The sequence below is a fragment of the Pseudochaenichthys georgianus genome, unplaced genomic scaffold (assembly GCF_902827115.2).
Source record: "Pseudochaenichthys georgianus unplaced genomic scaffold, fPseGeo1.2 scaffold_484_arrow_ctg1, whole genome shotgun sequence".
NCBI classification, from domain to species: Eukaryota; Metazoa; Chordata; class Actinopteri; order Perciformes; family Channichthyidae; genus Pseudochaenichthys; species Pseudochaenichthys georgianus.
This window is the reverse complement of record NW_027263048.1, coordinates 105,770-129,647: the sequence shown is the minus strand read 5'-3', so window position 1 is coordinate 129,647 and position 23,878 is coordinate 105,770. Positions and strand designations below refer to the sequence as shown.

The 23,878-nt window shown below is 44.4% G+C and overlaps 1 protein-coding gene across 1 annotated transcript in view; it reads left to right on the top strand.

Moving 5' to 3' along the window:
* The window catches only part of LOC117442838 (voltage-dependent P/Q-type calcium channel subunit alpha-1A-like), a 101,965-nt gene extending 78,813 nt beyond the window's left edge, over positions 1 to 23,152 (top strand). Inside the window, exons 4-11 of the mRNA XM_034078799.2 lie at positions 1,834 to 1,925; positions 6,285 to 6,437; positions 9,948 to 10,135; positions 15,623 to 15,726; positions 20,917 to 21,032; positions 21,176 to 21,217; positions 22,305 to 22,397; positions 22,947 to 23,152. Of these exons, the coding sequence (XP_033934690.1) occupies positions 1,834 to 1,925; positions 6,285 to 6,437; positions 9,948 to 10,135; positions 15,623 to 15,726; positions 20,917 to 21,032; positions 21,176 to 21,217; positions 22,305 to 22,397; positions 22,947 to 23,152 (994 nt within the window). The remainder of the gene's footprint in view (positions 1 to 1,833; positions 1,926 to 6,284; positions 6,438 to 9,947; positions 10,136 to 15,622; positions 15,727 to 20,916; positions 21,033 to 21,175; positions 21,218 to 22,304; positions 22,398 to 22,946) is intronic.
* The last annotated feature ends 726 nt before the right edge of the window (positions 23,153 to 23,878 follow it).

Genomic DNA, 23,878 nt, shown 5'->3' with positions numbered 1-23,878 from the left:
TTCATCTCTCTCTCTCCTCAGAGCATCCCCTCTGAACGCCCCCTCACTCCCCCTCCCCTCCTGTTGGACAGACCCTGCCTTACGCCCCCGTACGAGACAGAGCATGGACATTTCCAACTGGTCCCTGGCTGCCTTTACACCAGAGCTTCTCACACACACACACACACACACACACACACACACACACACACACACACACACACACACACACACACACACACACACACACACACACAGACGGAGGGAGGCGTGTCATGATGACAAAGATGGCAAAGGAGGCATTAGTGGGAAGAGCTCCTGAGTCACTCCTGTTGTGGCCGCCAGTCGAACCTCAGTAATGGATACTTTTAGGTGTCATGATCCATCCAGAAAGGAAACGACTGCAGATGTCTTTCTTCTCGTGTAGCACAAATACAAATACTGTAGTTTCTCTTAAGATGTGGGAATATGACATTTGCGAATCCCGCCTCAAGGTCCACTTTGTTTCGAGGTTTTAAACACTCATTATAATCAAGGGAATTAGTCGTAATCATCAGATTGAACTGTAGAAAGTTGGAAAGGTAGCAAGTTATATTATTTAAATACTCGTCCTTGTATGAGTGTACTGTGTACCGATGGTCCAACCCCCAGATTGATGTTTTCAGTTATAACATACATTTGCCAGTGGCGAACCGTCAGGGCCTTCAAGGTGTTCAGCGAATACCCTGAAACACTCAGATAAAACAAACAGAACATCGATTTGATTATATAAATAAAATGTACGTTGATTTGTTTGTCCTTCTCGGACCATGCTCTACGCATTTCAGTGGTTTTGTGTTAGAAAAGAAAGCAGCCAATCAGATCTTGTTCTGGGTCTCTGGGTAGAATCTCCTTCAACCAGGTATTCTACATCCTTGATCGAAGGCCCTGGCCGTTGCACTGAATGAGAGCGTACGTTTGGACTGACAGTTTGATCAACCAATCAGATATTGATTTGTAGCCAATGGGCGTGTTCTTTCAGAGTTCCCCTCGGTTCCAGGTGCTCTAGAAGGCCCGCTAGTTAACTGGCTCGAGACAGAGGATCTAGAATGCAACGAAGCAATTCAAGCTGTTTTATTGTTTTTAACGTTGAAATGAAAAGTGCAACAGGTGGAGATGAAGTGGTTGAGGAATTGTTGTGAGTACCCTTTAAGACGACAATTCAGTGAAAAGACGGACATTATAACGCGGCGGGGGGGGGGGGGGGGGTGTGTGCCTACAGAAGGTCCAGTTGTGATAGACACGGTTCGCCACTGACATTTGCCTATGTTCTTTGTTGGCCATGAGGGGTCGTGCAATAGGTCGCCATTGTCAGTCTGTGCGTCTGTGTATTGTTTGTGTTCGAACGGTGTATGACTGAAGATATGTGTCTGTCTCTTAATGTCCACTATGCTTGTATATGTACATGTATGCGGAACTGCAGGACGGAGGCCAGAACAAATGTCCTTACGGGGACAATAAAGTATATCGTATCGTATCGTATTTTGTCAACATGAGTGTCCTGGTATAACCCTAATTACTCCTCCCATACACCGTCCTTGTCCCTTCTAACTCCTCTCGGTAGCTGGTGTTTGTCCAGGTGTAAAGTGAAGTGGAAATAACGTGGTTAAAGCAAATGATTTAGTTGTGAACGCATTCATTTGTCTTTGCTCAGCGGGTTTATGGTGCCATTGTACAAGCAATGCTTTTAGACAATGTTGCTGCTATAAATCAAACGACTCTCCGGGACCAGTCGGCACGTTTAGAAAGTCTGCAGATTTTGGAAGTGAAAGCCTCCTAAAGTTGCTTTCTGTTTTCTCTCCTTGTCTCTTGCAGTATCCTGTCGTCAGTGGGGTCTCAACTCGACCTGAGGACGCTCCGAGCCGTTAGGGTGCTTCGACCTCTCAAACTGGTGTCTGGGATTCCCAGTAAGTGCTTTGCTCTGTGTTTCTGTGCACACTGTACGCTTCAACTACTGCAGGGGTGAACTTTTTTCACCAAGGGACACATACAGAAACATATACGAAGGGCTTAGCCACTCACTCATAGAGGTGTATTGCCTCATAAGTTCAGTTCAAATCAATCACATGTAGGTAGAGTATGCTTGTGAGTGTTGGCAGCTCGTCCCTTAAAACAGAAGCCTCAGATTGATGATAATAAGGAGAAATAGGAAGGCGTATTTCAAGCTTGTTGTGTAAATAAGTCATTGGGATTATTAACACATGAATACTACTGTGTAATATATGTTTACATGTATATTTAAGAAGTACAATATCAGACAAGCACACGTTTCATTTGCGGGCCATTATACTTTTTTAATTTTTAATTCGATTCCGATTCAAAATGGCCCCCGGCCCGCATTTGGCCCCCGGGCCGTAGTGTGGACACCCTTGAACTACTGTATTGTTGTATTCAAACAGAAATGTAGCTAAGTGCCCATATTGTTTCTTGGTTTGAAGAAAGAAACATATCATTGTGTTTCTGTGTTCGAAAGACCCTCGACGCTTCAATTACTGTAACCGCAGTGTCTGTCATATACTGTAAACTGTTTGATATGACCACCTCAAGCGTAACAATATATCATAGACATTTTCACTCCAGGAGAATTGAACCAAAGCCAGAGTAACAGCTAACAGTTAAAGGTATCATGTCGATAAGAAACCAATGCTACTTTGAATGCTTCGACAATTTCAATGTAATGGCTGGACAAATATTACCTTAAATTATTCTGCTATAATATATCAGTTTGCCTCGAATCCAGCAAACGTCCATCAGATCAGTCCTATTCCCTCGTCCTGATGTCAACAGTTCTTTGAACCCTGGTTAGATGCCTCAAATAAGATGTGTGGTTAATACACGCTAAATACTTGTTTTGTTTTGTTCTACAACATAAAATGTGTCAGTAAATTCCCAACTGGTAAAAGTCTGGAGCTTCTATGTATGTAAAAACAGCTTTTGCTAACTAGTGTCTAATTGAGACTACTGAACGTCATAACGCCCAATATTAGCCGCCTTTAGCTTAGCGGTGGTGACGTGAAGTCATGTGACCACGAGGTAGCTTCTTTATAGGCTAACTTTAGATTTTTACTTCTGGTAAAATGGGGTTGTGGAGATATAAATATAATATGTGGAGATTATCCTGCTGAACAAAAGAAAGTAGGATTGTTTGTACTTTAAAGGTCACCTATTAGGCAAAATCCTCCTTTGGATGTGTCCCCTCTTCTTCACGTCTCTTCTACATCAACATGTGTCCCCTCTTCTCCATGTCTCTTCTACATCAACATGTGTCCCCTCTTCTTCATGTCTCTTCTACATCAACCTGTGTCCCCTCTTCTTCATGTCTCTTCTACATCAACATGTGTCCCCTCTTCTTCATGTCTCTTCTACATCAACCTGTGTCCCCTCTTCTTCATGTCTCCTCTACATCAACCTGTGTCCCCTCTTCTTCATGTCTCCTCTACATCAACATGTGTCCCCTCTTCTTCATGTCTCTTCTACATCAACATGTGTCCCCTCTTCTTCATGTCTCTTCTACATCAACCTGTGTCCCCTCTTCTTCATGTCTCCTCTACATCAACACGTGTCCCCTCTTCTTCATGTCTCTTCTACATCAACATGTGTCCACTCTTCTTCAAGTCTCTTCTACATCAACATGTGTCCCCTCTTCTCCATGTCTCTTCTACATCAACATGTGTCCCCTCTTCTTCCATGTCTCTTCTACATCAACATGTGTCCCCTCTTCTCATGTCTCTTCTACATCAACATGTGTCCCCTCTTCTTCATGTCTCTTCTACATCAACATGTGTCCCCTCTTCTTCATGTCTCTTCTACATCAACATGTGTCCCCTCTTCTCCATGTCTCTTCTACATCAACATGTGTCCCCTCTTCTTCATGTCTCTTCTACATCAACATGTGTCCCCTCTTCTTCAATGTCTCTTCTACATCAACATGTGTCCCCTCTTCTTCATGTCTCTTCTACATCAACATGTGTCCCCTCTTCTTCCATGTCTCTTCTACATCAACATGTGTCCCCTCTTCTTCGTGTCTCTTCTACATCAACATGTGTCCCCTCTTCTTCGTGTCTCTTCTACATCAACATGTGTCCCCTCTTCTTCATGTCTCTTCTACATCAACATGTGTCCCCTCTTCTTCAGTGTCTCTTCTACATCAACATGTGTCCCCTCTTCTCCATGTCTCTTCTACATCAACATGTGTCCCCTCTTCTCCATGTCTCTTCTACATCAACATGTGTCCCCTCTTCTCCATGTCTCTTCTACATCAACATGTGTCCCCTCTTCTTCATGTCTCTTCTACATCAACATGTGTCCCCTCTTCTTCATGTCTCTTCTACATCAACATGTGTCCCCTCTTCTCCATGTCTCTTCTACATCAACATGTGTCCCCTCTTCTTCATGTCTCTTCTACATCAACATGTGTCCTCTCTTCTTCAAGTCTCTTCTACATCAACATGTGTCCCCTCTTCTTCATGTCTCTTCTACATCAACATGTGTCCCCTCTTCTCCATGTCTCTTCTACATCAACATGTGTCCCCTCTTCTTCATGTCTCTTCTACATCAACATGTGTCCCCTCTTCTTCGTGTCTCTTCTACATCAACATGTGTCCCCTCTTCTTCGTGTCTCTTCTACATCAACATGTGTCCCCTCTTCTTCGTGTCTCTTCTACATCAACATGTGTCCCCTCTTCTTCATGTCTCTTCTACATCAACATGTGTCCCCTCTTCTTCATGTCTCTTCTACATCAACATGTGTCCCCTCTTCTCCATGTCTCTTCTACATCAACATGTGTCCCCTCTTCTCCATGTCTCTTCTACATCAACATGTGTCCCCTCTTCTCCATGTCTCTTCTACATCAACATGTGTCCCCTCTTCTTCATGTCTCTTCTACATCAACATGTGTCCCCTCTTCTTCATGTCTCTTCTACATCAACATGTGTCCCCTCTTCTCCATGTCTCTTCTACATCAACATGTGTCCCCTCTTCTTCATGTCTCTTCTACATCAACATGTGTCCTCTCTTCTTCAAGTCTCTTCTACATCAACATGTGTCCCCTCTTCTTCATGTCTCTTCTACATCAACATGTGTCCCCTCTTCTTCGTGTCTCTTCTACATCAACATGTGTCCCCTCTTCTTCGTGTCTCTTCTACATCAACATGTGTCCCCTCTCTTCTTCGTGTCTCTTCTACATCAACATGTGTCCCCTCTTCTTCGTGTCTCTTCTACATCAACATGTGTCCCCTCTTCTTCATGTCTCTTCTACATCAACATGTGTCCCCTCTTCTTCATGTCTCTTCTACATCAACATGTGTCCCCTCTTCTTCATGTCTCTTCTACATCAACATGTGTCCCCTCTTCTTCATGTCTCTTCTACATCAACATGTGTCCCTTCTTCTTCATGTCTCTCCTACATCAACATGTGTCCCCTCTTCTTCATGTCTCTTCTTCATCAACATGTGTCCCCTCTTCTTCATGTCTCTTCTACATCAACATGTGTCCCCTCTTCTTCATGTCTCTCCTACATCAACATGTGTCCCCTCTTCTTCATGTCTCTTCTACATCAACACGTGTCCCCTCTTCTCCATGTCTCTTCTACATCAACATGTGTCCCCTCTTCTTCATGTCTCTTCTACATCAACATGTGTCCCCTCTTCTTCATGTCTCTTCTACATCAACATGTGTCCCATCTTCTTCATGTCTCTTCTACATCAGCATGTGTCCCCTCTTCTTCATGTCTCTTCTACATCAACATGTGTCCCCTCTTCTTCATGTCTCTTCTACATCAACATGTGTCCCCTCTGTGGAAAGAGACTCTGAAAGTTTCAGGAACAAAGATTCTCTCTCTTTTTGATCCATTTCTATAAAAACCTGTCTGAAAACGAGCTGATTAGATTTTGGTCACTTAATGATGTCATAACGATGTGTTGTCTTGTGTAACCATTAGCCAATCAGCAACCAAGGTAACCCCCCCCCCCCCCCCCTTATCACCTGAATCTCCTCTAGAGCTCCATTGAGTTCTTTGTAACCAAATCTCTCTCAGAGGGGCGTGGGGAGGGGCTCCTTATTTTCATCTAAAGTAACAGACAGAGAATCAGCACTTTGGAAACAGGGCTGAAACAGAGGGGATTATGGGTAATGCTGCAATGATCTGTGTGGTGTTTCAGCCAAACAGAGACAGGCTCTGGATATATCTGAGACCTGTGATATATTGATGAGAAACAGTATGATAGGGGACCTTTAAGCATGCATGTCTTCTGTCTGTGTCCTCCAGGCCTGCAAGTGGTGCTCAAGTCCATTATGAAGGCGATGATTCCGCTGCTGCAGATCGGCCTGCTGCTGTTCGTGGCCATACTTATGTTCGCCATCATCGGCCTGGAGTTCTACATGGGACAGTTCCACAACACCTGTTATGACAAAATATCAGGTAAGACAAACACGGCTGAAATGTGTTTTGTAAGGCTCTCACTAAGGTCTTCTTCTGGTTACTGCATCCATACTAAAACGCATTGCTTTGGTATGCTTTTACTGGATACTGTAGTGTAAAAAAGGTGCCCCAATCAGGTTTGTTTGTCACAGATACTTATACACAATGCTCCATATAGTCTTTTTACACAACCACTCAAAAAAACACTTAAGTCCGTGTAAACTGTCAAAAAGTGTATATCAGAATCGGAATACCTTTTATTAGTCCAAAAAAGGGGACATTTACATTGTTACAGCAGAAAAGAGCCAAAGACAGCTTAAAGTGGATCTACAAATATATTGTAGGGCCATACCTACAGTATACAAAACATGTCTGTGAAGTTGTTTTGCTTAAAATACCAAACAGTTCACCCATTGTAGCCATGCATCATACTGCTCATACCCCTCTTTTGCAGCCCTGTTAGAGAAACACGGATTTTGGGTCCTTAGCTTTAAAAAAAAAAAAAAAAGAGGAGGCGGAGCTAATGCCTGATCAGAATTCTATCCTTGTGAACCTGTCTGCTGCATTCGACACGGTGAACCATCAGATCCTCCTTCGCACTCTCCAAGAACTTGGAGTATCAGGCACTTTCCCTCCTCAGCTCATACCTCAAAGACCGTACCTACAGGGTTACTTGGAGAGGGTCCGAGTCCGACCCTTGTCAATTAACTACAGGGGTCCCTCAGGGCTCTGTTCTCGGTCCCCTCCTCTTCTCCTTGTACACAAACTCGCTCGGATCTGTCATTAGCCCGCATGGTTTTTCATACCACTGCTACGCTGACGACATCCAATTAATTCTGTCCTTTCCCCGCTCAGAGACCCAGGTCGCCGCACGCATCTCTGCTTGTTTAGCTGACATCTCTCAGTGGATGTCTGCTCACCACCTCAAGCTCAACCTTGACAATCCAATCCACTTTATTTATATAGCACAGTAAAAACAGAGAGTTTGCCAAAGTGCTTCACAATGAACATAACATTATAATAAAATATAATATTACACGAATAGATAAAAAAAAAAGCACACATAAGAATAAATACAAGGCACATAAAGGCTATGGACAGACAGTGAAAGCATACAGACAGGTAAGACATAGGTCAGACTGACTGGCTGGTAAGCGAGGGAAAAGAGGTGGGTTTTTAGGCGGGACTTAAAAGCTTCAAGAGTGGGCGACAATTTAACATGAGGGGGCAGGTCGTTCCAGAGCCTGGGGGCTACCGATGAGAACGCTCGGTCTCCCCTAGTCTTTCTCTTTGTTTTTGGGACTACAAGCAGCAGCTGATCAGCCGACCTCAACGCCCTTGAGGGGGTGTACACCTGTAAGAGGTCGGAGATGTACTCTGGGGCCAGCCCATTAAGAGATTTACAAACAAACAATAACATCTTAAAATGGACTCTAAGATGGATAGGAAGCCAGTGGAGCGAAGCCAGAACTGGTGTGATGTGGTCAAACTTGTGGGTTCCTGTGAGCAGCCGCGCCGCAGCGTTTTGTACAAGCTGCAGGCGGGCCAGCGAAGTCTTATTTCGGCCGGCATAAAGTGCATTACAATAATCTAAACGAGTTGAAACAAAGGCATGAATTACACGCTCAAAGTTTAAAAAGGATAAAACCGGTTTGATTTTGGGCAGGAGCCTCAAGACTGAACTGCTTTTCCTTCCGGGAAAAGATTGTCCCTCTCTTGACCTGACTATCAACATCGGCCCCTCTGTTGTTTCCCCGACTCAGACTGCAAGGAATCTGGGAGTGACCCTAGATAACAACCTGTCCTTCACTGCAAACATCGCTGCTACAACCCGCTGCTGCAGATACATGCTTTTCAACATCAGGAGGATACGTCCCCAGCTGACCCAGAAAGCCACGCAGGTTCTGGCCCAGGCTCTCGTCACCTCACGCCTAGACTACTGCAACTCCCTCCTGGCTGGTCTACCTGCATGTGCCATCCGACCTCTGCAGCTCATCCAGAATGCAGCGGCTCGCCTGGTCTTCAACCTTCCTGAATGTTCCCACACCACTCCGCTCCTCCGCTCCCTCCACTGGCTTCCGGTAACTGCTAGAATCCACTTCAAGACACTGGTACTTGCGTACCATGCTGCGAATGGATCTGGCCCTTCCTACATCCAGGACATGGTTAAACCGTACACCCCAGCGCGTGCTCTACGATCTGCATCAGCCAAACGGCTCGCTGCACCCTCGCTGCGAGGGGGACCCAAGTTCCCATCAGCAGAAACACGTGGGTTTGCTATCCTGGCTCCAAGATGGTGGAATGAGCTCCCCATTGACATCAGGACAGCAGATAGCTCACACACCTTCCGGCGCAGACTGAAAACTCATCTCTTTCGACTCCACTTCGAGCGATAGAACTATTAACAAAGCACTTATATACTAACAAAGCACTGGCTTATCTAAAGCCAGCTGAGCAGCACTTGAAATGTTTGGCTCTATGAAACCTGATGTACTTTATATCTTGTTGGTCGAACGCACTTATTGTAAGTCGCTTTGGATAAAAGCGTCAGCTAAATGCAATGTAATGTAAATGTACCGGAGACAAAGTTACATTCTGCTGTGATAAAACGCCATCCTGTTCTAAACCACATCAAGGATTATTTCTGAAACAGTATGGAGCTCAAATGCTTTTTCTCTTGCGGGTTTATCACAAGGTGAGTTCCTTTCTTTATTTCCTGCTTTTTGAACACATGCGCTCTCCAGTACAGGTTAGCTCTGAGTGTTAGCCATGCTTGCTAATGTAAACAAAGACGAGATTACGTCCAAAACACGTCAGACATTGTTTCTGATAGCAACTCTCTGTGGGTCCACCATCGAAAATTACGTCATATCGGCAGCAAATCTGTATCCGCTCCGTTGTTCCCCCGTTTTTAAAAGATGTGGGTACGGAGGAAAAGAGAGTGGGTTTTATTTTCTGGCGCTGCGTGAGTTCCCCGGCGCACCGGGGACACATGTTGATGTATACAAGACATATAAAAGTGCATTTTGCATGATAGGTCCCCTTTAATGTTACCTAAGCATGCATTAAAAAAAGTCCTAAAGATAAAAAAAGGGAATTCAAAATAAGAAGTTACACATTTTACAAAAAATACACATCCTGTAACAGTTCTGAGGATTTAGCAGCCAGGTATATATTGCACAATTTTGAACGGCATATATATATTGCACATATTGCACATACGTTATAGATGTCCCGCCCCTAAAGTAAAAAGAATAATACAAAAAAAACCTTAATTATGTGTTCTCTTCTAAAGTGGACAAAAATTCGGCACAAATAACACAATTCAAATGATAATGAAATAAAAGACTGTGTTGATTTTTAATGAAACAAGAAAACGTTAGTACTTCTTATAATATATCATATAATTAATAATATGTTTTATAAGATGCTTAGATTTGAGTTACGACATCTGCTAAATGATTTAAGGAGTTGCTTTATGTAACGGTGGATCCTTCTGTCTTTGATCAGGCGACATAATGGACGATCGGCCGTGCGGGGACGAGTTGCCGTCGAGACTGTGTACGAACGAGACGAGGTGTGAACATCGCTGGATCGGTCCCAACTACGGCATCACGCAATTCGACAACATCCTGTTCGCCGTGCTCACCGTCTTCCAGTGCATCACCATGGAGGGGTGGACAGACATGCTCTACTTCGTGAGTTGGCCTTTTAGAAACATGTAGTTTGGTTTACAGTACAACATCAACTCTCAGGCGCCACACCTCAAGGTTCAAGGCTTGTATTAGTCATACGTACATAGCTACAGTGTAGTTATGACGAGGAACATCTTAGGTCACAGGCTCCTCCACAGAAAAACAGAAAGTTGAAGTAAATACAAAAAAGTGAAATAGTGCAATAATGAAATAGGTACAGTAACTAAGGCACCCCACGTACCCTCAATGTCCCGTAATTGACTTGAACAAATAAAGTGTAACGGCCCATCTACACGACAGGCATCGAAAAATGCTTTCAACGCTTCGCCCATTCACTTGAATGTAGATGACGTAGAAGATTTTGAATCTTCGCCGAACTGCATTGTGGGAAGCGGAGCATGGCTTTGCAAGCATCGTGAGCATCAAAAGTTGAGCAATGTTCAACTTTTGATGCTCCCGATGCTTTCGAAGCTGGCATCAGCCAATCAAATCCCGTTTATGCAAATCCCGCCAGTACAAGCGCTAGCCAATCAAACCGCATGTAAGCTGGGAGAGCCAGACCGCAGTTCATTTCCTCATATTCCAAACGAGAACTTACAAATCACCCGGTTCTTTACGACCAGAACTATTAACGGGATACAAACCGGAGGAGCCAGGCATGGAGGGAGGTGGCAGAGACAGTGGGTGGAACTGGTAGGTTTTCGCCTGTTTGGGGAGTTTATATCCACTTTACTTCGTTTTAACATTGCTATTGCTTTGTGTGTCGGGGGTGGGAGATTCCTGATTGGTTGTTGGTCGCGTTGCTCGCAAAAAATCGCCAAGCTTCAGACACGCCCAGCATCAAGATTTGTTGATGCCTGTAGTGTAGACGGGCCGTAATACTTATTAAAACGCAGAAGTCCTTCAGAAATCTTTTGTTTTAGATAGGCACAACATGTTTCATATGCAGACCTTATTTTCCTGTTCCATGTTAAAATAAACCATGTTCAGTGGTACGCTGAGAAAGAGTCAATATTTTGGTCATGGAAAGTTAGGTAAAGGTCCTGGAGAAGTCATTGAAAATCATTAGTGAAAAAGTGTATGAACCCTGTAAGATGTACTTTATTGACCCCAATTTGGGAAATGATTGCATCGCAGCATAAAAACAAGGCATTGTACATAAGAGAGATTAAGAGTAGAAATAAACAATTCTAAAATGTAAACATTTCAAAATACAAATACAAATGAGAAAATATCGTATTTATAAGATTAACACGCCATGCTATGTATCGCCATGAACAACGCTCAAAATGAGTTACAAACAAGCTTCATATACAGTAAATATAATTATTGGAAATACAGTGAACGAATAAGAGTGTGCTTTGCAGTGTCTTTTGATTATGATAAAAATAGTTAACAATGCGTAACGGCCTTGGCTGCACTGATCCTAACATACAGATGTGTGTCTCTTTCAATCAAGATCAGAGAGGTGTTTTAGGACGACACGCTAACCAAGTAGCCACATGGATAAATAGACCAAGGAAAAACCCAAAAGGCTTAGCCCGCTATGGCCTCATTGGACCAAATGAGAACGATTGTTTTTGAAGCATTGTTGTTGTTGGTCTGAACGCAGCTTCGTGCAGAGTTTAATCTAAGAAAAGGCCTAAACTATAGGACAAATATTGGTTGCTAGTTATTCCTCGTAAACCACCAATCTGGTCACTTTTCTCTCCGTTGGATAATGTATCGAGTCATAGTCGTGGCATGGGTTGCCAAATATATTTAGGCAGTGAGAAATTGTCAGATTATCCAATGCCAAATAGCTTTCATGTACAGACACAGTAGGTGGCAGGAGGCACCTTTAAAGTGTGTGTGCTATCCACCAATAATCAGAGAGGAAGAAGAAAAAGTGCAGAACTCTGACACCAACATGTATTTGCCATTGATAGCAAAGGAAGACGATACAATCACTTCCACTAAAAAGTTGGAACTTGTTTTGTCACAATTTCAGTTCGGTCCGCTTCGGTCAGAGCTTTTGAATATGAAATCATCTATCTTTGCTGCCTACATCTTAGAGTTGCTAACCCCCAGGTGCATAAACGACATGTTATTATTTCATTTTAGTACACAAATTATGTGTAGGCTTTTCATCGGTATCACGGTTGAGAAACAAGAAATTATCGCTAATCAGTATCAGCTGGAAAAAAATCTCCATATCGTGCATTCCTTGTTTAGGGTATTTATTTTGCGTCCTCGGACTCGGGGGGCGGGTGGGCGTGTAGGGTGGCGATTTGCTTGGATTTCATTCGGCTAAATGAGGCATAAAGTAGTTTGAGATTTCAAAACACCATGTGTCTGTCCAAAAGCCATTTTGCGTCCTTCTCTCCCTTTATGGCTCTCTGTTTGACTTCCTTTATCTCATCTGTCCTTTTCCTGCCTTTCCGAGTGGCTCCCCCTCCCCCTCCGCCTCCTTCTCTTCCACTCTCTATTCTGGTCCGTCTCGCTCTATATTTAACATCTTTTCTGATGGATGGAGGCTGACTTCCACGCTCACACAGGCAGTCAGGAGGAAACCAATGCAAGTTTAATAGAGAACAGGCTGCTTGCACTGTACCATGCGGGATAAAACCCTGCACACGGCACTCCAGCAGCAGATCAGAATCGGCTGAGTCCCATTCAAACGCCATATCCTGCAGTCACCTGATGTCTCTGATTGTCAGCTGGCTGCGTTCAGCAAAGAAAAAGGAAGTGACACGGTGTCAGTCAATGTTGTCGCTGTTGACCTGCTCTCCAGATTTAAAGATAGAGCCACTCCTGAACCATTATAACCTTAACCCTAATCCAGAATTATACATATAGTTCCCTTCAATAGTGTTTTATTGTCAGAGTTGATAGATTTGGTGGTCTAGGGCGAAGTCCATAGGGGCTTGGCAACTGGAAGTTCACCAGTTAAAGTCCCGGAAAGACCAAGCGCTACCGAGGTGTCCCTGAGCAAGGCACCGTTCCCTCACTGCTCCCCGGACGCCGTACGTAATGGCAGCCCACTGCTCCTAACACTACGATGGGTCAACTGCAGAGAAACCGTGTCGTTACATAGCACCTGTACTACGTGATGACAATAAGTTGAATCTTAATCTTAAATTTGTTATCTTCACAGTCTTCTGTATATTTTCTACTTTGTAATGCTGTTTTAATTCTATTTTGAGATGTTTAATGTTTAACAATGACTTGCTTTAGTTTTTTATGCTGCTGCAATGCAAACATGTCCCAATTTGGGATAAATAAATACCTCTTATCTTATCTCCTTGGTTGCTGTGCAGTACAGATAAAGTCGAAAACTATAAGACGTTAGCACGCAGACAGTTTTAAAAAATCTGCCGTGAACATGTTTTACACAAAAGAAAATGCATCCAACCGTTTTTGTTAGAATTCAAAGATACAAATTGTATTTTGGTGCGAAAATTATTCAACATGCACTACTATATTACAGTTTGCATATTGAGTTTTGTTAGGAAGTTAAATACATCATAGTTCTGTAAAGTCTGTTATGACCGGCTCGTAGGCCACAACAGGAAAAGAGAGACGTTCGAGGGTTCCAAAAACCACGGCACATTTATTGTGGCGATTCCAAAACAACACCAAAAACATGAGAGGGTGGGCGAGGGGAAAGGATCCCGGCGAGAGTCTTCCCACAGCGGGTCACGAAGGCCATGTGACTCCGGGCAGCTGGGCTTAAGTAGCACCTCGGCTCCGGCCAGGTGTCTCCAGTCGTGCTGATTGGCCTCCTCAGCTCCACCCCATCACACGACCTGCATCACACACACACACTCGCAGACCACAGGCTCTATGGCCGTCACAAGTCTATGGCTGCAGTCGAATAGTCCATTTAGCTTAGGAACCTTCCTAACGGAGTGAAATGACCTGGAAGTCCCTCAGTGGCAGCCATGATAAGAGCCGTTCCAATTCTCTACATGAAAGGAAAGGAGGTTTCAAACTTCCTTTATAACCTCCTTTAGCTTAGGAACCACTGGACCTCTCTTACCGAAAGGAGAGGAGAAAATGCTGCCCCACAATGCATTGCAGCCGCAGCATTTGCCGTCACTCAACAGTCGGCCGTTCACGGAAACAAACGATTATGACCGAGAAATTATATCATGAAAGTTACGGTGCTTATTAAGCATTTTAAAACATATGTGGTAAGTTGCCAAAGTGCTTTGTTTTGAACGTTCATCAGTATTATAATCAAAAAGAGAAATATGAACGTTAGCTTTTACTGAAATGATCAAATAAAGTCAACATCTCAGTCTTTACTGAGCTGTGTGGGATTTGTTCAACTTCTAAAAGATGTTTGAATGGTGATATACACAGTGATAGGTGTTAAGGACTAACGTTTATAATAAATACATCTGTATTGATTTTAAGATCTTTAGTTCATACAATCATACGTATTGGGATCATTGGTATTAATGTGGACCGGAGGGAGAGGGGGACAAGCATAGTTTCACTTTCCTTTTTTATTTCAATTCCAACTTTGGTCCTGAAGAATATGTTTCTCTGTTGTCCACGTTCATAAAGCAAAGCAGCAGCATCAGAGCACGGTGCAGAGTCTCTAGATGAGTTCACAGTAGTCCCTCGTTCCTATTAAACATCCATGTTGTAGTCCGCTGTATAGAAAACTGTGGTTTCCATAGTTTCCCCACAGCAGCAGACGCACATTCAGGACGTCCGCTGGCGCATCATAAACACGTCGGATAGTGAAAGTGCAGTCGGAATCTCAAAAGTACCGCAGTCTCTTCTCCTAAGTCCTTTTGAATTCTCCTATTCACTATCCCTTAACCCCGTGACCTTTCACTCAGAGGTCAAGGAATAGACGATAGGGTTAGAATTTAGGAGCTGATTTTTGGACTATTCGACTGCAGCCTATGTTAGATTGCTTTGAAAACATGTTCTTACATCAACAAATAGATCAAGCTTCTTACCTTACATTTAAACAATGCCAATTTAACTTATTGTACTACTAATTTTTACTGAACTAAATAGAAACTACGTTAGCATTGTAACTGTGCTGCCTTCAGGCTGCTAACAGCTAACTTGAATGCTCTTCTTGCTGAACATGGATGTATTGTTATCAATGTAGCCTTATCAGAGAAAATAATAGAGTTCTTACACACTGAAGAAAATTAAGTTATGTCCCATCACCTTTACAGAATGTTAGCATTGATTGACATTGATACTGAAGTATGGGTTCTCGTGGCTTTGCTACAGGAAGTATTTAGAGCTAAAAGCATGAAGTAATAAACCCTCACCCAGACTGTGTTATACTGAGGTGTAGTCAGTGCATATCCTAGATAACATACTAAAACAAAGAGGAAATAGTCTGTGTAGAAGTAGAGCGAAGGTTCAATAAAAGTGAAGAATTCTCGAATGTTCAGGTTGTCAAAAGTCTTAATTTAAATCCCATTTTACATTTTAGATGACCACTAATACCTCTGTCTCTCTTTCCCCCTGCAGAGTAATGATGTGGGAGGCAGTACCTGGAACTGGATGTACTACATCCCCCTCATCATCATCGGCTCCTTCTTCATGCTCAACCTGGTGCTGGGTGTACTCTCAGGGTACGACACTTCACCTCATTTTCACAATTTCTTCCCATATAGGACCAGAGATGGCAAAAGTACACACGTCCTTTACTCAAGTAGAAGTACAGATACTCGTGTTTATAAATACTTGTAGAAGTAGAAGTACTGACTAAACTTCTGTACTCAAGTCAAAGTAAAGAGGCTTTGAAGTGTGCTTCAGTAGAAAGTACCCATAGCTAGCAGCTGCTTTAAAGAGTACCTGACCTCCCTTTATATCAATAGAACAATAATGTCATCGTTAGCTAATGAATGTTTCCATGCTGAACAACGGCAACATGACAACGTTTCCATTGGTCCCTCTTCTTTAGAGAAGACCAGGAAGTGATGGATACACGGATCGTGTTCAAATCAATAGGCACGCAATGACTCTAAATAATAATGACCACGCCCCAAACACACATTCAGACTAAAGGAACTAGCTGTTAAAACCCCAGAATTCAGATGAATAGATCCCGGACGAGCCCCCAAGTAAGTTACGTCCCCCTCTAGGGTAGAGGAAAACAACACACACCAGAATGGATTTGGTAATAATTATAATAGGGTTTAATAAATAACAATGAAGGTGTACAACAAGATGAAACAAAAATAGCCTAGGCCAAAACAAAAGAGCCAAAAGGGCGCAAATCTACTGCTCGAAACAGAAGGAGGATGTGTCCACACAGGAGCAAGATGTGTGAGGCGTCTGATTGCAACAGAGCCTCCCGAGTGATAGCTGTCCCCGAGCTTTGTAGCGTCATCTCTGGCAGGTGTGCGCTGGGATGGCATGGGGATTGGAGCGCGTCGGGCCCGGTGCGCTCCAATCAGTATCTTCGGGGGCGGAACCAGGAATTGGTAGCCAATCACGTTGAAGCAACCACACAGCTCATTTACAGGATAGCAAAACAGGATTAACAGGACCGGAGAGGCGACAGCCGTCACACCCCCCCCCCCCCCCCCCCCTTAAAACACAAACCCACAGGTGTTGTGAAACTACACACACTACGATCCCATCGAATAACACCAACCAACCTGGACATGTCATCGGCCAACACTCTCTCTGAGCCCTTTTATATGGTGGGTATCTAACCTGGTAGCCCCGCTCGATCAGAGCCCACTGCGTGAGCCGCTGGCGGTGCCGGTACAGGCGAGTCCATAACATGAAGGGATCGTAGCAACTACACATCACAATTAACCCAAAGCTAGATCCCACACAAATCTCAAGGTACCGTAAGGTTAACAATAGACCGAAGATGACTAACTGATAGCCTAGCAGACACTCTCGGATTACCAGGAGAGTCGGTCTGGCGGGAGCCGGCATGTTGCGCTGGTCTCGCGACATCCTCGTGAGAAGGGGAAACCACATCTTCTGGCTTTTCCTCGGACACAGCTTCATCTATAACAGGGGTGTCAAACTCAATTTCATCGCGGGCCACATCAGCATTATGGTTGCACTCAAAGGGCCGGTTGTAACTTTAAGACTATATAAAAATACATATATAAATATATCATATATATAAAATAATGTATTATATTACATCATTGCCTCTGCATTGGATTGTCATCGGATAGGGTAATAACTTCATAATTAACTACGTCTGAAAGCAGAAGTCTAGGGCAAGTCTCTTCAGTGCGTATGTCCCAAAATGATTTAAAAAGAAAAGCCAAATTCTGGAGAAAAAATAAATAGAAATGACATTTTGAAATAAAAATCTAATTCTGAGAAAAAGGAGTTCTATGAAAAAATGCATATTTTGAAGAAAAAAAGGCAAATTCGGAGAAAAAAGTCATATTTGAGATGCATTGTGGGACATGTAGTTTAAGGGCAACGTGCTTCTGCAGCATGTAAACGTATAATAAACAAATTATATTCTTTGCAAGCTCTTGTGGGGCCACATAAAATGAAGTCGCGGGCCGAATGTGGCCCCCGGGCCTTGAGTTTGACACCCCTGATCTAGAAGCATCGGCACAAACATAGTATCAGACAATGTCCCATCTGAGTCAGTCTTACGCCCCTGTGCACATGTGACTGCACAACTAGGGGAAATGTGAGTTTTTATTACCTCATGACCCTGCGGACTGAGGGGCGTCCATTACTTCCAGTGCAGGAGTCACCTTGCCACCCGCAATATCATTTCCCATCAAGAATACTATACCTCGTATCGGTAACGCGGGACACACAGCAACAGGGGAAAAAACGGTGACTAATCTTGACTGCACGTGTACAGTGTGTACGGGCCCTGGAACATAACCCATCTCAATGCCACATAGTATGGAGCCAGAACCACAGGCTGACTGGTCAGAAAGTGGCAGCGCAGAGGCAACTATCACAGACTGCGACCCTCCAGTGTCTCGCAGTATATGCACGGGTCTCTGATCGGCAGGCTTACCAGTTCAAGATATCAACCCATCAAATACGAAGGGCTTAAAACAGTCATCTATCTCGTCAGTATCAGTCGTAGGATTAGTAAGTGACTCTGCTTTAATTAAGCCGATGCCTTTCGGCTGGGACATATCTTGTGGCTGCTCCCTAATAGCACTCTCTCTCCTCTTTTTCCACGTTATACACATTCGATGGCTGAGTAGAGGGTGCAGCAGTCACCCGGCGGGTTGATCAGTAAAACCCGGAGAAAACACAGATTTGTGGGTAAGCACATACTCGTCAGCCAACACAGCTGCAGCTGAGAGAGTATTCACTATCTGCTCATTTAGGTACACCACGAAGCGCTCGGACAAACATTTCTTAAATTCTTCCATCAAAATGTATTCTCTCAGAGAACCATACTCCGCGGCTTTACAGGAAGCCATCCACTTCGCAAACATCATTCCCTTTTCTCTGGCAAACTCCACATGGGTTTGGTTAGGACCCTTCCTATGGTATCTACATTTCTAACGGTAAGCTTCGGGTACGAGTTAATACACTCTGAGGATGGCAGTTTTAACGGTGTCATAATCAAGACTTTCCTCCAAAGAAAGAGCAGCCACTGCTTCCTGAGCTCTCCCGTGAATTCTACATTGCACCAGGAGAGCCCACGATTCAGCCGGCCACCGCGGCGCTGCAGCAATGCGCTCAAATGCGCCATAATACGCATCCACTTCAGTCTCCCTAAAGGTTGGCACTAATGAGAGATGTTTACTCACATCAAAGGCAGGTGGATGAGGGCCGGCGGCCGGGGCAAAAGCGTCGGATGCGTGCAGTTGCGAGTCCAACTCCAGCTGACGCAACCTGACTGCTTTGTCGGCCTCAATCTCCAGCTTCCTTGCTTCCAGCTGAAACTGTATCTGCCTGCTCTGCTCTGTGTCTGTTGCCTCCAGCTGAAGACGTGCAAGACAGACCTTTAGTTTAGCCCCCTCTCGGGACTCCACTGAGCTACCAGGGGATAGTGCTTCATGGCGAGGCGGCTTGAGCGGTGGTTTAAACCGCCTGTCGTCCTCACTGTCCCCAACCTCTCCCCGAGCAGCTGAAGGCTCCGCCTCAAGCTTCTGTGTCTCCCAATCTTCCGGTAACGCATCAGGCAGTGCAGGCAACACAAGATTGCCCCGTTCCACCAACTCATCCACAATGACCGCCTTTAAATCTGCTTTTAATAACTGCTTTGCCCCCGTGAGACTGAAGTGTTGAGCAATCTCTAACAGGTCTTCCTTACGACACTGATCTAGCTGCTTGACTGAAGGACTGATTAAAAAGGACTTCAAATCAAACGATGCCATACCCAGGGGAACTGCACTCAAGGTTTTACCCAATTGTCACCACCAACCCCACTGATAACCCCAGAATTCAGATGAAGAGATCCCGGACGAGCCCCCAAATAAGTTACGTCCCCCTCTAGGGTAGAGGAAAACAACACACACCAGAATGGATTTGGTAATAATTATAATAGGGTTTAATAAATAACAATGAAGGTGTACAACAAGATGAAACAAAAATAGCCGAGGCCAAAACAAAAGAGCCAAAAGGGCGCAAATCTACTGCTAGGAACAGAAGGAGGATGTGTCCACACAGGAGCAAGATGTGTGAGGCGTCTGATTGCAACAGAGCCTCCCGAGTGATAGCTGTCCCCAAACTTTGTAGCGTCATCTCTGGCAGGTGTGCGCTGGGAATGCATGGGGATTGGCGTGCGTCGGGCCCGGCGTGCTCCAATCAGTATCTTCGGGGGCGGAACCAGGAATTGGTAGCCAATCACGTTGAAGCAACCACACAGCTCATTTACAGGATAGCAAAACAGGATTAACAGGACCGGAGAGGCGACAGCCGTCACACCAGGAAATGATGGATACACGGATCGTGTTCAAATCAATAGGAAGGCAAATGACTCTAAATAATAATGATCACGCCACCAAACACACATTCAGACTAAAGGAACCAGCTGTTTGGAAAATGAGAGAAGTAGAAAGTACAGGTATTTGGGTTCAACATGTAAGAAGTAGAAAGTACAGGTATTTGAGTTCAACATGTAAGAAGTAGAAAGTACAGGTATTTTTGTTCAACATGTAAGAAGTAGAAAGTTCAGGTATTTGAGTTCAACATGTAAGAAGTAGAAAGTACAGGTATTTGTGTTCAACATGTAAGAAGTAGAAAGTACAGGTATTTGTGTTCAACATGTAAGAAGTAGAAAGTACAGGTATTTGAGTTCAACATGTAAGAAGTAGAAAGTACAGGTATTTTTGTTCAACATGTAAGAAGTAGAAAGTTCAGGTATTTGAGTTCAACATGTAAGAAGTAGAAAGTACAGGTATTTGGGTTCAACATGTAAGAAGTAGAAAGTACAGGTATTTGAGTTCAACATGTGAGAAGTAGAAAGTACAGGTATTTGGGTTCAACATGTAAGAAGTAGAAAGTACAGGTATTTGAGTTCAACATGTGAGAAGTAGAAAGTACAGGTATTTGTGTTCAACATGTAAGAAGTAGAAAGTACAGGTATTTGAGTTCAACATGTAAGAAGTAGAAAGTACAGGTATTTGGCTTCAAAATGTAAGAAGTCAAAGTAAAAAGTCGTCAGAAAGATTGTAGTGGAGTAAAGTACTGATACCATAAAAATGTACTGAAGTACAGTAACGAAGTATTTGTACTCCACTACTTCCCACCTCTGTATATCCCACTGCATACTTCTCTACGCTCTGGATTGTTTATATGTTGTGTTTTGTTTGATTGAAATGAGCTAAATGTCATACTGAAAATGTGTCCAACAGGGAATTTGCCAAAGAGAGAGAGCGGGTGGAGAACCGGAGCGAGTTCCTAAAGCTGAGGCGACAGCAGCAGATTGAGAGAGAGCTCAACGGATACCTGGAGTGGATCTGCAAAGCAGGTCAAGACACACACACACACACACACACACACACACACACACACACACACACACACACACACACACACACACACTGCTCATTGTAGAAAACAACTGAATAGAAATGCGGTGTATTGACGTCTTATTCCCCTTATGTTCAGAAGAAGTGATCCTGGCTGACGATGAAGTCCCTGGGAACTTTGATGGTAACTAACCATACTTTTTTGATTGTGTTTGTTTACTTTAAGTGAGACAGAAGAAAATGTTCAGACAGAATCAAGACAGATAGCCTATACATGGAGATATGTGTTACATTTGTAGAAATATAACAGCAGAAAAAGACTTGATACTTATTGTATGACTACAAATCTAAACGTGCTCTTCCTATTGGCTGGTTTGGTACATACTGTATCTTAGCATTGTCTTTAGCTAGCAATGCTAATCACCGCTGGAGAGATGGGCTGCTTATTAATATGGGCTGCATACGGTGTAGAAATGCACAAATATGTTTGAAATTGGTGCTGCATGACCAGGAAAAAAACGGTTGTATTCCCTATTGCTTAAGTGGTTAAAAACCTACAACTACCAGAATGCATTGGGGTCGTTGCACTGCTATCGTCACTGGTTGGTCGGCAAGGCATTATTCTTCCTCCGCACTGTAACCTGGCTCATACAAGGAGCCATGAGTATCTGATCCTTGCCTTAGTAAGAAAGGGTTTCATACAAAAACAGCAGAAGAACAATCTGAGGTTTGAACAAAAGTCAAACGGGTCATTTGGAAAGTTAAACGGGGTTTATTTGCATATTCTACCCACAGCTAAGTCAGCTAGAATTGCTCAGTTACATGTTGGGTTTAGCATGAAACACAAGTGACAAACAGAATAATATGGTTTAAACCAGTGTGTCTCAAACTTGTTCATACCAAGGACCACTTAACCAATAAAAAAACACTCGCGGACCACGTAACTCCACAAATATCCAAAAACACATCGTTTTTTACAAATCGCCTGAAAATTGTACAAACAAGTGGCAACATGTGTGACGAAGGTGCTTATCTGGGCTATAACATGCAATCGAAAGTGAAACTTAAGCTCGCTCCATTGCGGAGATATTCCCGCGAGAGTGCGAAAAACTTAAATAAATGTATTTATTTCAAATGTGAAATGTTACCAATATACTCACGGACCACTAGGGGACGCTCACGGACCACCGGTGGTCCGCGGACCACACTTTGAGAAGCACTGGTTTAAACAAACTGATGAAGACGCTATTCTCGATGTTTCTCTTTGATAGGAACGAGGCGAAGGCCGACCATCAAAACCAAAAACAACAAGACAGAGCTGCTGAACCCTGAGGAGGGAGGGGACAACATGGGGGATGCAGTAGGTAAGAAAACCAGAGTGAGATGCGGGGATAGAAACGTATTTCAGAGCACACACACACCATCAGTTTGAACTCTGGAGTGGGTTGTGTTCAGGTGAGACGTTTCTGTTATTTTTAAAGCAAACGGAGGCTGGGGTAGAAGCTGGGGTGGAAGCTGGGGTGAGCTGGGGTAGAAGCTGGGGTGGTGGTGGGGTGGAAGCTGGGGTAGAAGCTGGGGTGGTGGTGGGGTGAGAGCTGGGGTGGTGGTGGGGTGGAAGCTGGGGTGGAAGCTGGGGTAGAACCTGGGGTGGTGGTGGGGTAGAACTTGGGGTGGTGGTGGGGTGGGAGCTGGGGTGGTGCTGGGGTGGAAGCTGGGGTGGTGGTGGGGTGGGAGCTGGGGTGGAAGCTGGGGTGGAAGCTGGGGTGAGCTGGGGTGGTGGTGGGGCAGGCAAGCAGCGATGTAGAGGTAGCTGCAGCAATGGGTTGGCTGTAGAGGGGCATGGGGCGGTATGTATGAAGGCAGCACAAGTGCCCCAGACCTTCAGGGGTAACCGTGTCCGTGCCTCCCCGCAGGTTTTGCGCGCTCCAGCATAAAGAACGGGGCAGACGACTCTACTTACAATACAAAGGAGCGACGATTTCGATTCTTCATCCGCAAGATGGTGAAGACGCAGACCTTCTACTGGACGGTGCTCTGCCTGGTGGGCCTCAACACCATGTGTGTGGCCGCGGTGCACTACGACCAGCCTGACGTGCTCTCGGACTTTCTCTGTGAGTAACCATGGACACACTCCACCCTGACCGGCTCTAAGTGTGTTTGGAGAAAGATCATTAATGTCTGAATTCATAAATCACCCGCTAAAGAACAGAGGTTACACACCGTAACCCTATTCTATAAGCATACGGGTGCCACTGTTCTCCAACCACACGTCCAGCACGTGACCTCGTACTGGAGGCTGTGGGTACGGTGGGAGGAGCCTCGACTCACGCACACCATGGCAGGCCGACATCTTAAGCACGAGACGTTTTTAAACAATTTACAACTAAAGCAAGAACAGAAAGACTTTGCAACGGGTTGTAACTACTCACCCGTATCCATGACAACAGTGATATATTGCATTCTTTAGTCTAGTAGACACACACACACACACACACACTCACTCTCACACACACACATGCACACACACACACGCACACACACACACACACACACACACACACACACACACACACACACATTGGGGTCCAGTGGCATTAGAATATGAGGCTGTAGCTGCTGATGGAGTTCATTCATCAGCAGCCTGTCATCCCCCACTGTTGACTTCCACTCATCTCTCTCTCTCTCTCTCTCTCTCTCTCTATCTCTCTCTCTCTCTCTCCTCTCTCCCCCTCTCCCCCCCCCGTCACCTCTCTTTCTCTTTATCTAACTTCTCGCCCTCTCTCCCCTCCTCACCTCTTTCTCTCTCTCTCCCCTCCTCACCTCACCTCTTTTTTTTCTCTCTCTC